Below are 13244 nucleotides of genomic sequence, written 5' to 3' on the forward strand. Positions count from 1 at the left end.
ACGCTGTGATTCCAAAACAGGCTACACATATGATTTCAATATTTATTGTGGAAAGGATGCCAACAGAAATACCGAATCCACTCTTGGAGAATCAGTCGTCACGAAGCTTTCGTGATCCAGAGAGATCCAGAGGTTAGTTTATGTTTTGATCGTTTTTTCACGTCGACGAAATGAATAAACAACTCTCCATTTGCTTGTGTTGGCACAGTGATTGGCAATCGCAGAAACATGTCTAAATTCGAAAAAAAAAAGAAAAGAAACAGGGGTGAAGCTGAATTTGTCCATAATCAATTTGGTACTAGGGCGGTTATGTGGAAAAATACAAGAAAAGTAACGCTGCTTTCAAATTGTCATGGAAATGATATGAACTTTGTGAAAAGAAAAGAAAAAGTTGGTAATAAAAAGGAAATTCCTTGTCCTGAAATTGTGGCCCATTACAATAGGTTCATGGGGGGTGTTGATCTTTCTGACCAATTGATTGTTATTTATGACATGGATCGTAAGTCTTTGAAATGGTAGAAAAAACTTTTTTACCGTTTGCTTATGACAAGTACGGTAAATGCATGGATTATTTGGAGAGAAACACATCATAAGAAAATTTCTTTCCTGGATTTTCTGGTTCCACTTGCGGAGTCAATGATTTCTGAGGCTCGAAAATATGCCAAGGTTGTTAGAAAACGCCAATACGGCAGACCATCAAAATCACCCAAAGAGTTATTGAACGTTGGGGATCATCTTCCAAATGAAGGACCAACTCGTAGGAGATGTCACAGTTGTGGAAAAAAAATAAGAGAGAAAAACGCACAACAACCTTCTGCTCAGCTTGCAATGTTCTTCTGTGGAAAAATTGTTTTTCTAGTTTTCATACATGAAAATTTGTTGTGAATAAAATTATAATGAATACCATTGGTTTAAATGTGTCCCGCACAAAGTTTCCATCTATGTGTCCCAGTACCCCCTAGCTATCCCCTTGAAATAAAAAATGAATCAACAATTCTTCCATATCATTTGAGTGTTGAATAGCCCATTAAACTGTTGAGTACCATAATTACACGCAAAAAAACAAAAAAGCGAAAGGGTTAAGTATTATACAGCAATTTCAATTTTCTTTACAATTATCAAATTTGGAATGGAACAACCTATATATACTATTGAATATTTTACATCTTTTCTATCAGATTACACGTATAATCGGTTTTTTATTGATCCCTGAAAACGACCTTAAAAATCGACAAAAACATTTCAATGTTCTGGTCTATAGGCTTTCAATATATGGAACAAGTTACCGGTTAACCTATCAGCTACAACCTTGGTTGGAACGTACCTTTTAATAACAATGCTTAATTCTCCGTCCGACCAAGCATTATACTGTTTACGTTAATGTGAACATGAAATCATAGTTAGCTTCAATATGCCAAAAATAGTAGAAATGTCACGTTCAAACGCTAAATCTGGCAGTTCAATAAAGATAAAGATACATAACACCAGTTGCAATTTCTCAGCTGAATATTCGAGAAGAAAGGCAGAGTTTGGTAAAGAAATAAATGAATCGATTAAGGATATTACTTTCCACAAAAAAAAATTGGATTGACGAAACAAATGGAAAAACTAGATATTACCGACCGAAAGGACGACAAAACTAGACAAACGTATGATAATCCCGCAAGGAATAAGGTACCTGAAGACAATTATCGAGAGATACGGAAGGTTGCAAAACTCATATCTCACCTTTGCGATTTTTTACTAGCTAGATGCAAAGATGAACTTCACAACAAGATGTCACATAAACATAAAAGAAAAACTAAATCATGTTAATACTTGTATCATATCAATATTCAATTTATTTTTATTGTTCCATATTAAGTTTATTAAAAAAATCTATATCAGTATAATTCGTATTGCTAGTTTTTTCTATTGTAATCAAAATGTAATTATAATTCCTATTATACTTCATTTGTTTTTATTTGATGTTCATGTTTCAACAATCAAACAAAAAAATTATGGGAGTTAGCAAAGATAACAAATCCAAAACGTTGGAAAATTGATGGTTTTTGTGTATTTTTCGTTTATCAACTTCGCACTTGAATAGAAAATAGCTAAAATTTTTCTAATTTCTCTTTGACTGGAAAGAAAAAGTGGAAGAAACAGTTTTCATGCAAAATCCTAAGAATGGGTGCTCGGAAATTTTGATGTAAATCTCGTTGTAGGCTAGGATTCTCAATCAAATGATAGGTGATCTTCTTCGGGTTATAGTTTCCTGATTGTTATAGTTTCGTGAAATCTGAAAGAAATACAATTAACCCTTCTCACCACAAATGTTATTTATCAAGTTTTTTTTGTCCTCCGAAAAGGGTTTCCTTGACACTATTCAACAACAATCATATATAAAGGAAAATAAGCTAACAAATCATTGTTTTCAATCTTATATTGTACTTAGTCAACTTGTTCCTTGAAGGTGCCAGAAAATTAAAAAAACCTGCCATAGTTTCTTCAATCTCCAGATGTTGATTGATGAACATAGACCTCCTTGAAAAAACGCCACAACAACCTTTGCTCTTTTTATATTTTGTCTGCTTCCAAATATACATATAAAAGAACCATTTGTTATTGGTTTGTTGAATTTAAACGTAGTCGTACAGACACCGATCATGATGAACGTTGTGATCGTCCAATCGAGATGGTTACTCCAGAAAATATCAAAGAAGTCCACAAATTGGTTGTATCTAATCGTAAAATGAAATTGCGTGAGATCGCTGAGGCCTTAAAGATATTAGAAGGCAGTGTGTTTATAATTATGCATGAGCATTTGAGCATGAGAAAGCTTTTTACAAAGTGGATGCCGCGTTTACTCACAGTCGATCAAAAACAACATCATCTGAGTGGGTGGACCAAGTCCGAAGCGTCCAAAGGTCCAATAGTCAGCTGGAAAGTATTTTGGAATACGCATGGAATATTGTTCATCGACTATCTCCAAAATGGAGATCGTTTAACTACAAAAATCAAGGAAAAGTCGTAGAAAAAACCATTGTTCCACCAAGATAATGTACCGATCTAGAAGTCGATGGTTAAATTGAACGAATTACACTTTGAATTGGTTCGTCATCCACCGTATAGTCTAGATCTGGCCCCAGTGACTTCTGGCTATTCCTGACCTCAAAAAAATGCTCGCGGTAAGAAATTTAGCTCAAATGAAGAATCATTTGCTGAAACTGAAGACTGTTTCGAGGCAAAAGACAAATCCTTCTACAAGAACGGCACCGAGAAGTTAGAGAAGCGTTGGGATTATTATATTGCTCTTGAAGAATATTACATTTTTGAATAATATCGATTTTTGGAAAAAAATGTGTTTTTCTTAGTTAGTGACACGACTACGGATTTTTATTATATTTTTTATCTTCTAATTTATCAACTGACAGAGAAGGAAAACATCTCACTATTATTATTAATTCAATAATACGTTTAAAAGCACGCAAGCGCATAGTGACATAGCAGGAATTTGCAGGGTATGCAGTGTATTTAGCCTTTCCATCGAATTATGACATGACGATGTGTGAGAATGTTTTAGAACTTGAAAATGTTACTTGAATATTATCTTAAATCCCATAAATTTGAAACTTAACTTTACATATTGGATTTACTGGATACCTAATAAGTCTTTTTAAAATAAATTTCTACTGATTTACTGAAATGAAGGATTACTAAACTATTGACAAAATGAACACACTTTATAGTCTCACGCTACACCAACATTTTCCCTTGCACTAACAATTGAGATTAAAACTATGATAATTTTTATAATTATAGTAAAATTAATCAATTTGGATCTAAAAACAATCCGAAATTAGATCAAATGCTTCTTGGAATATTGAATATTTGAATCCATTGTTTGTTCGATAATAAAATTACATTGACTGTTGTTGGAACGTACACTATTATAACAATTTTTAGTTCTCCGTCCGGCCAAATACTATGGTACTAACGTTATTATGAATTATCAAATTTTAGACAGTGTCCATATACCAAAAAAAGCAAAGTTACTTCCGAACGTTAAATCTGACATTTCAACAAAGATGAATACCACCACCTGCAATGTTTCAGCTGAGTTTTCTCAACAAAATGCAGAGCATAATAAAAAAATAAATAGATCGAATGAAGCAATTATACCTCAAGAAAACAAAATTAATAAGACGGAACAAATGGAAAACGGAACTGGAAAATCATATCATAATGACGCAGATGATGAGGTAGATCCAGACAATCAACAAGCGATTATGAAGATTGTGAGACTCATGAATCACATTTGCGATTATGCACTATTAATTTACAAGGATTAAGAACAAGTTGTTACAAAGATACAGAACGAAAAATCAATGATGTAGAAATACAAAATTGTTGCTTTTGTTCAATTTAAACTTGTATTAATGTTATTCATAGTTTTAGTTTTTCTTATTATAAACGAATTCTTAATAAAGTTCCTGTGACATTTAATGTGTTTTCATTCAAACAATGTAACAAAAAAGTCTCATTGGTGGTAACCAAAAAAAATTTTTGACAAAGAAAAAACATGAGTGCTTTAAATGTATTTTTCTAATTTTGCACTTTTTACTAAATTACTAGATATAACATTTTTTCGATACTGGTTTTTGTAGCTCATTTTGCAGTACGAGATGTGACTCGATTCTTGTCTCCACTGTCGACACTCTCAACAGGTCCAGATTTGTTTCTAGCATAAGATTATACATAATAGATTGTTACTTAATGAAAAATGATTTTTTGGATTTATAAATAGATCATATATGTAATATTTCTGTATTGACAATTTCGATAAGTGGAAGTTGTTCTAAATAAAGAAGAATGGCAACGATTTCTCTATCCTCCGAGGTTCCAACTGGATTCTGCGCATTCTCAAGCATGCGTACTGTAGATGAAGTGTCGCGAACGAGAGAGAAAATAAATATTGTCCATATAGGAGTATTACATATATGAAATGGACACATATTATACGATCTATCGTAATACAGGTTGTACGACACCAAATTCCAGCTAATGAGAAGTTTAAGTTGTTAGTGAATATTCACTAACAGTTACCCTAAGAAAACTTCAATAATTGGAAGTTTAGGGTTGAAGTAAAATATGTAGCTGTTGCATTGGAGATAGCAGTAGAACACTTCAATACATATTGGAAGAAAAAGTTATTAACCCTTAATTGCACAACAAATAAATTAGATCATTTATAGAAGTTTCATTTCAATTATTCAATTCAACAATTATTTTTACTATTTTTAATCGGTGACATTTATTATTTTCTATTGTAATATTTTTCTTATTCTGGTTGATTCTTGACAATGATTACAAAAAGAGTTCTTAGTACCAATTTTGGGAAAGATTCAACAACTCCAAGCTAAATACGAAAACTTGTAGAAAGAAGCAAAGACTAAGTTATTTGATGTTTTGCATGTGACCCGTTGTGTTTTGCAGACCAAATCTACTGTAGTGTCAGGCAGCAAAAGCAAGCGAAAGTTACAGGCAGAAAAATGTCTTGATTCTTATAATGTGAATACAGTATTCATGTAAACTGAAAAAGTCTCTGAACCAACAACTTAGATCAACAGCCAATCCACTGATAGAAGTAAAAAAAATATTTAAAAAAATATTAATGGAAGTGGAAACTGAAATTACGGCAAGAAAAGAAGCACGAGAGTTAGAGTAGCACAAGAAAAAAATGATTCTTCTAAATCTTCAAATTAAAAGATTTAAATTCTTAATTGATTGTTTTATTTATATTATATATTATATTATTTTTCCTCAACTTCTTATTTCTTAGACCTTTTTATGTTTTTCGTGATAATTTTTTTTGATTTTTGTTTGTAATAACATGTTACTTCCGCCAATTTGCATAATTATATTAATTAATAGATCACCTATATCATGAATATCAAAATAAAAAAATCATAAAAGAAATATTGTATTGAAATTGATGAAATAGAACTAAAAATTTGTATATGAACCATTAAAAGAAATCTTTACTATATTTATTTACAGAAACGTTATTTATTATTAATTTCTGTCAACTGTCTTAATAATTCTACTACCGCGTTCTCTATGCCGGGAATCGTACCGGCTAGACAACAAACATCGCAGCCACGTTCCACATCAAGATATGCTGCAATAGGAAAAGATTATTTTTAGATATGGTTTACAAATAAGGAACAAAAAAGCTATCAATGATAAAGAATATTATGGATTAGGAAAGAGTGTGCTGGTAAAAATAATTAAAGATGTAATAATTGGAAGATTGTCTTGTATGTAAGCTAGAGTTTTTGAGGTATGTTATTACAATTTTAAGTATCAGAAAGAACTAACTACTTACAATTATTGAATATTCTAGTTCTGTATGTTATATTCTATTGCAATATATTTTGATATGGTACGTGGCCGTGCTGCTTGTTGCATAGCCGGTAGGCTCAGCGTAGGAAACGTGGTAGTAAAATTATTAAGACAGTTGACAGATATCAAGAATAAGATGCACCATCGTAGGTCTAAATAACGTCTCTGTTTTATTTTTATAAAATAGATAATATTTTATACAAAACTCCACAAATAATGATTTACCTGTACCATTCGGTACATGTTGTTTCTTTTTCTAACGATACATATTGGAAAAGACAGAGTATTGCCAAGTAGCCACTTTGTTTCATTAGCAGTTTAAACGTGAAATATGTTAATCATAGAATTATCACTGCTGGTTTTTACAAAATATTTAGCATACCCTAATTATAAAATCACATTTTTCAACGCCAATGTGTGAATATCGAGTTTCTTCGTGGAAACGGTAATAAACTACTGTGGATAGGTATATCATATTTGACTTTGAAAAACGTTCAAAGAAGAACGAAAAGTAATATCTGGAATCTGTAGGCTGAATTCAATATATGAAAAGATTTTTGAATTATACTTTGATTATAGCAAAAAATGAAATTTGAAGTAGAAATATATCGAATGGAGCACATTGACATTGTGCTTTTTGCATATTCAATCATTTTATCGACGTTATAAAATCCTCCTCAGTTGAAATATCAGAAATTCAGATTAAACATATCATCGAGATATTCTTTCGATTTCTTAGTATCCACGTAAAATTCAAAAAAGTTTTAGAGTAAAATACATGATCATCAGTATGCATACAAGTGTTGTCATAAAATTCCAAAAGTGTTTCCTCGAGGTCTACACACGGTGCATTCCACTAAGCGTTCACTCGTCCAATACAAGAGTGTGTAGAAATTTGATGTGGTGGACTGTTATTCCTTATCTCCCATACAGTTCGGATTTAGCCTCCAGTGATTTTCACCTCTTCTTAAATTAAAAGAACACTTAGGTGACAACCGCTTCAAACTAATCAAGGATTAAGTCTAAGTAGAGGTCACACGGTTCGTCAACGGATTTGCGGAAGACTTCTTCGACTTACAAATACAAGAGCACCGTCTTCAGGAGTCTGTTGAAAAAAAATGGAGAATATGTTTCTTTTCAAAGATATATAAATTAAGGCGAACATAGTATATTAGTAAATTATTAACCAAAGCTGGTGATTGGGCAATAATTCGTAATCAAATTCTTTGTTGCCTGTTAATAAGAACAATAGAGAAATAATGAAAATTTTAATAGCCAGATCCTGTAGGGAATAGGAAAAGTCTATAATCGATTGGTACAGGAATCAAAAAGATTTGGCTTTACGAAGAATGGCGAAAATAATAAATATATGGAAGTGCAAAGGCAAAGGACGAATGAGTTTTTCGACTATCTAGAGGTTTGTTCTTGGTAGCTGCACTGGCAGTTATATACTCATGAACTGGCCTGCACTGGTCCAGTTCCAGTGCAGTTACCAAGAACAAACTTTATACACTCATGAACTGGTCCAGTTCCAATGCTGCTACCAAGAACAAACTTTAGGTGTGCTGATTAGGAATACGGATGATGGGACGAAAGGGCTTGAAATTCGAGTAGTAAAATAATGGGGTACTTAAATAATATTTTTAAAGCAAAAACAGCAATCACCAAAGAAAGAAATATTGCCGAGTGCTGAAAATATAGAAGTATGTGGTAAGGTAAGCAAGAAAAGTTCTCTGAAAAGTTTGAAAATGAAAGAGCCAGGTAGTTAGAGCATGTGTGCAGAAAGGAAGCAAATAGCATTGTACAAGTGAAGGACGGAATTAGAATAAGAAACATGCCGAAAAAGAAACGGATATGATCGGTAACATTCGTTTTAAAAAGAGTGGAAATAACTGAGGAGAAAGAACAGAGGACTGAAATGGATATTTATATATTTGAAATTGATTATATTGGACTGAAGAATTGTAAAAAAAATCGAAAATTTGATAGATTGATACATTTTATTATCGATTAAAAATATATAAAACTTGATAATAAAGAAAAAAATCCTCGGATCATTCTTCTGGGGTTAACTGATACGATACAGATATGCTGGCGGATTGTCCTTTTAAGCCAGTGGCATCATTGGTGATCATAATTCCAGCAATATGATGATAATCTAATTCAAAAACGTTATTTACATTTGCTGAATCCACATTAGATCCACAGGATGCTGTACGACCATCTGTAAACAAAAATTCAAACATATCTAATGCATTACATCCCCATACTGTCAATTTTTTCAAATAAGCTCCTTTGAAATCTATCGGAATTGTTTCGGAAGATGCCTCTCCTAAATTTATCGAATCACCATTTTCGTAGTGGATAACCATCCCTTGAATTTTCGGAATATTCCTAGATGATCTGAAAATAGCTACTGTGATTCCTATCATTTTATTTCTTCTTCCGTTGATTAATTTCGGTTGCAATGGACAACTTACTTCAATAGGTATCATCTCTCTAGCTAAAAGAGGCGTTGGCCGAGAAAAGTGTGTGGAGTACGATATTGCAGTGTTGTAGGGTTTCTTCGTAGTAAATGGATCTTTTAAAATTGATCGCCAATAATCAATATATTCAAAACCGTTAAGCGCGCAATACTGACGCACTGCTGCCATAGAATTGTACACTATATCAGGAAAACACGTCTCATATTCTAAATAGTATTGGTCAACAAAAACTTTATTAATGTATTGAACTGCCCCATCTTTATCTTCTATAAGAGTGTTCATCCACATCTTTAACATGTTAATATTGTCATTAGTTAATTCCAATTTCGCTTGATTAACTATTCCAAATTGATAAAATAGTATCTTCATGTTAACTACAGCCGAATACATAGGTAAGAGAAAGTAATTGATATTTGCATAATCAGAATCTTCTTCTTTAGTAAACGTGAATTTCTTCTCAAATCCAATTAAAGTTTGTGCGATTGTAAAATAATGTTCTCCCGTGTTGGGTAAATTGAGCTCCAGCTCTTGATGCAACATCTGAATCTGAGTTTTCAGCGACCTTAAAAATAAGGTTAGTATGATTAAAAAGTTTTAATTAACAAGTGTTACTCTCAACCTAACATAAAAAGAAAGGTCTGAAATCTCCCTTTACGTTCCACAAAATATCTGTCCTCTAAATTGATACCGTTCAGACTGCTTGTATCTATAAAACGTCAACAATATTCATATTTATCAAATCAAAATTATTGTCAATTCTTTAGAAATAATCGTTACGACTAATATTATAAAGGTCCGCCTTTTAGGAATTGAAAATTAAAAACAAATTTAACTTTATCAATTGTTTGTATTTTATGTATGATATCCGAGCGCTTTTAAATAATACTAAATTGATCTTATTACACCACGTGTATTTATTCAACATGTTCACAAAACTGCCAGGTTATGCTCCTCATCTCTTATGATACACTAGCCTCAACCTCCCATGCCTGTTGAGCCAATTAATTGTAACATGAATTGTCTCAGCTGGAGTAACACTATATTATCAATTTTTTTATATCTAACTAAAGTAATAAGTGCGAAATACACTTCCCAACAAGTTGTATACACTATTTTTCTTACGATCACGTAAAAAATTCTTCAAAAAACGTATTTTTTAAAAAAGAAAGTCAATTAAACAATATCACACATTGTTGAAAAGTATATGCACACGTGTACTGAAAAAATATATTTTTCTACGACCGTACGTTTTAACCCACTTTCCTGCACGCATTTTAGTTTCGAAATTGTCACTTTCCCGCACTAGTGCGGGAAAGTAGAATTATGCAAATTTTGGCCTTATTAAATAGTTTTTTACTTCTGAGATTATAACTATGTTACTACAGGTAAATAAATATTTACGAGATAGACCATCAAACAAAAATTTAAACCTTTTCTAGCTTTTTGTAGCATTTTTAATTTTTTGAAAATATAAAATAATACAGATATTTTTTATATAACCATGTACATTCTTACTAAAACGTCAAAGTTGTTCAAAACGTCTTGGAAGTGACCGAATATGTGCAATCTTCTTCTAAATTAAACCACATTAAACCGAATCCGATACAATACAATGGATTCATCCGACGAAGAACTTCCCGAAGCCATTTTGAAGGCTGCAAATGAAACTAATTCCGAGCTCTTCCCTACCAAATGACTTAAAATCCTTGCCGTCACCGTCATCGTCATCTTTATGCGACCTGCAACCGATGCCATCCTCACCGACGTCATCTACCTTCTAGTTGAAACCAAATAACTCCACTGTACCGGCAATTCTTAATAGTCTACAGAATACAACAAATTGTGTTTTCAATATTAATATTTATAACAATTAGTAATTTTTAGTTAAAATTTTGTACATTATTATGTTTGTTGGAATAAAATAATTTTTGAAAAATGGGTTGGTATACTTTTTTTGTATATGCGGTCGTAGAAAAAATAATGTTCCTAACTCGTGCGTAAAGTATCTCTCCCGAACTTGACCGCTTGCCCGAACTTCGCTCCGCGTCGTTCGGGACAACTAGAGTCGCGTGCGGGAAAGTATCACTTTCCGCACTTGTTAGGAAAATAACTATTTACTATATTGTGAATAGACTATCACCATTTTTTCTATAATTTCGGAGAAAGCATGCTGTTTAACTAGCAATATTTGTTAGTACTATTAATTAAATATTATTACTCCATGAAATTAAAATGTATATATATATACATATATATATATATATATATATATATATATATATATATATATATATATATATATATATATATATATATATATTGACCAATGACTTTGGATAGTCCATTATTCATAGAATCACCAATACATTTCTTACATACCTGAGTTCTGCGCCAAGTATTCCTTCAATCGCTTCTCTTACTTTTTGATCAATTAAATTGCTAACTTGATTTTTGATTTGATCCCACACATTGGCTTTATTTGAAGGCCAGAAATAATCCAAAATGGATGCAAATACCTTACCAACAATTGGTATTTTCCCAACTTCAAATTTAACAAGTATTTTCACAATTTTGTTTATATCAATTTTTAAAGGGATTTCAGGACCATCATCGAATGAAGAATATCCATCAACGGTAGAACAGTGTACTAGAGCTCTATGCACTCCACTACAATAATGACAACTTAATGAGAAACACAAAGTCTAATAAGAGAAACAAAAATATAGAAGAAAAGAAAGACCCAGGAAAATTTGGATAGAATCAGTAGGACATAAAGTCTGTCTAACTCTCAAAAGAAGATATAGAGTCAAGTACAGGGAATTTTCAGAAATGATTCATATACATAGAAACAAGAAATGTAAATGTTAAAAAGGCCTTAAAATTCATTTAAATTATTAAATTAAATTATTTAAATATCTACATACAGATTGCGAACTTTTTGTCCTGTAACGTAATAAACTCTATCATCAATTTCTAAAATTTTTCTTTCTCCTGGTTTCACAACTACCGGCCCTGTTATTATCCCAATCCAAGAAATAGCTGTCCCATATATCGCTTCTACACTAACTTCTGATTTTCCCAAATTGTAGAAAACATAATTTGGTTTATAATTAGGAAAAACTGGAGAATCTGACTGTGTACATACTTTTTCCTTATTAACATCAATTCCATAACACTGGATGCTGTATCTAGTCATGTTAAGCTGAAAGAGATCAACAGAAAAGAATAATGCAGTCACAGATCTCTCTAACAATATTTGATAAAATTAAAAAAATTATTTGCCCATTCTTGCCTCGAATTTATTTATCATATATTGCATATTTTCGTCCTATAAGCAATTAACCTATCGGTTTAGAGATGTTTCAGAAAAGCTCAACTCATACTACGAATTTTCATCAAGATTTAAACGAACTTTAAAAAATGAGACATTGGGCCAGCTCAATAACAAGGTTACTTTCAATTTCCGATTTTGATCATTTTGTAATGGGAAGTAGGAGCTCTGGGCCAAACTTTGCCATGGGCCACCAAAAGTTTCTTGGCAGCCCTAGATATAAACATTAAGTTGACTGATATTAACTGATAAATTAATTTAAATAATTGTTTCGACAAATGTATAGTAATAACTAGGTATTATTACTTTCAACTTTAAAGTCTGTTAGTTTTGAATATTTTATGTATGTTTCAAGCTTCCGGAATTTTCTTATTCCAGTATTGAAATACTTATTTTAACAAATTGCATAAATTATACGATTTTTATCAACTACTTTAGTCTTCGAATGAAGACTACATACAGTACAATATATTCCTTATTTCAAATTGTCTACTATTAATAGCATAACACTAATATTAATGAATACTTTGGTTGAATTAACTTACACAAATAATGAACTAAGAAAGTAATGATCATTAACAGAAATACTTACTGATAATCAAAGTTTTTATTCTTATTGGAGTAAAAATAATCAACTTCTCGAATAGAAATCCAGGTTTATCTGAAGTTGTGTGGGAATTACCGGGATACCAGGGTAATGATTAGTGGTACACAGATAAGCACTTAATAAAAATAATTATCATTAGTATTTAAAACTGATATTTTAATATTTTAAAACTGATATGTTAAATTCATCGTGTTATTTAATATTATATGTATATGTATTATATTATCTATCGAGTATAACCACTTCTCCACTTCAATCAACTTTTAACCTGATTTATCAATGATTATGTGGCTAATGTAGATAAATAATTGTGTGAAATACAAATATCTGCTTGACAACTAAATTACATCCTTTCAAGAATTTTTCCTAATAAGTAGACAACCATTTATACCGTACAGTTGTAAACAATTACACAGAATATTAACAAGACAAA

General features: G+C 31.5%; 1 protein-coding gene across 2 annotated transcripts; it reads right to left on the minus strand.

Moving 5' to 3' along the window:
• Nucleotides 1-8320: 8320 nt before the first annotated feature.
• On the minus strand, nt 8321-13236 carry LOC130440721 (uncharacterized). 2 transcript variants are annotated; one of them, XM_056774019.1, is made up of 4 exons: nt 12797-13236; nt 11798-12075; nt 11253-11540; nt 8321-9435 (listed from the first exon to the last, which is right to left on the minus strand). In XM_056774019.1, exons 2-4 carry the CDS (start codon nt 12067-12069, stop codon nt 8442-8444), a joined length of 1554 nt encoding a protein of 517 aa, XP_056629997.1. In that variant the 5' UTR covers nt 12070-12075; nt 12797-13236; the 3' UTR covers nt 8321-8441. The 2 variants fall into 2 exon arrangements, with proteins under 2 accessions (XP_056629997.1, XP_056629998.1); XM_056774020.1 differs by lacking the exon at nt 11253-11540 and having other exon boundaries at nt 8369-9435; nt 12797-13139.
• Between the last annotated feature and the right edge of the window lie 8 nt (nt 13237-13244).

Source organism: Diorhabda sublineata, chromosome 2, assembly GCF_026230105.1.
Source record: "Diorhabda sublineata isolate icDioSubl1.1 chromosome 2, icDioSubl1.1, whole genome shotgun sequence".
Taxonomy (NCBI): Eukaryota; Metazoa; Arthropoda; class Insecta; order Coleoptera; family Chrysomelidae; genus Diorhabda; species Diorhabda sublineata.

What these genes read in the sequence shown, in the direction of transcription:
- LOC130440721 (XM_056774019.1), bottom strand. Translation starts at nt 12,069, where the DNA reads ATGACTAGATACAGCATCCAGTGTTATGGAATTGATGTTAATAAGGAA. An exon ending in GGACAAAAAGTTCGCAATCT is followed by an intron (nt 11,541 to 11,797) that starts GTATGTAGATAT and finishes TCATTATTGTAG; the next exon opens with TGGAGTGCATAGAGCTCTAG. An exon ending in ATACTTGGCGCAGAACTCAG is followed by an intron (nt 9,436 to 11,252) that starts GTATGTAAGAAA and finishes CTTATTTTTAAG; the next exon opens with GTCGCTGAAAACTCAGATTC.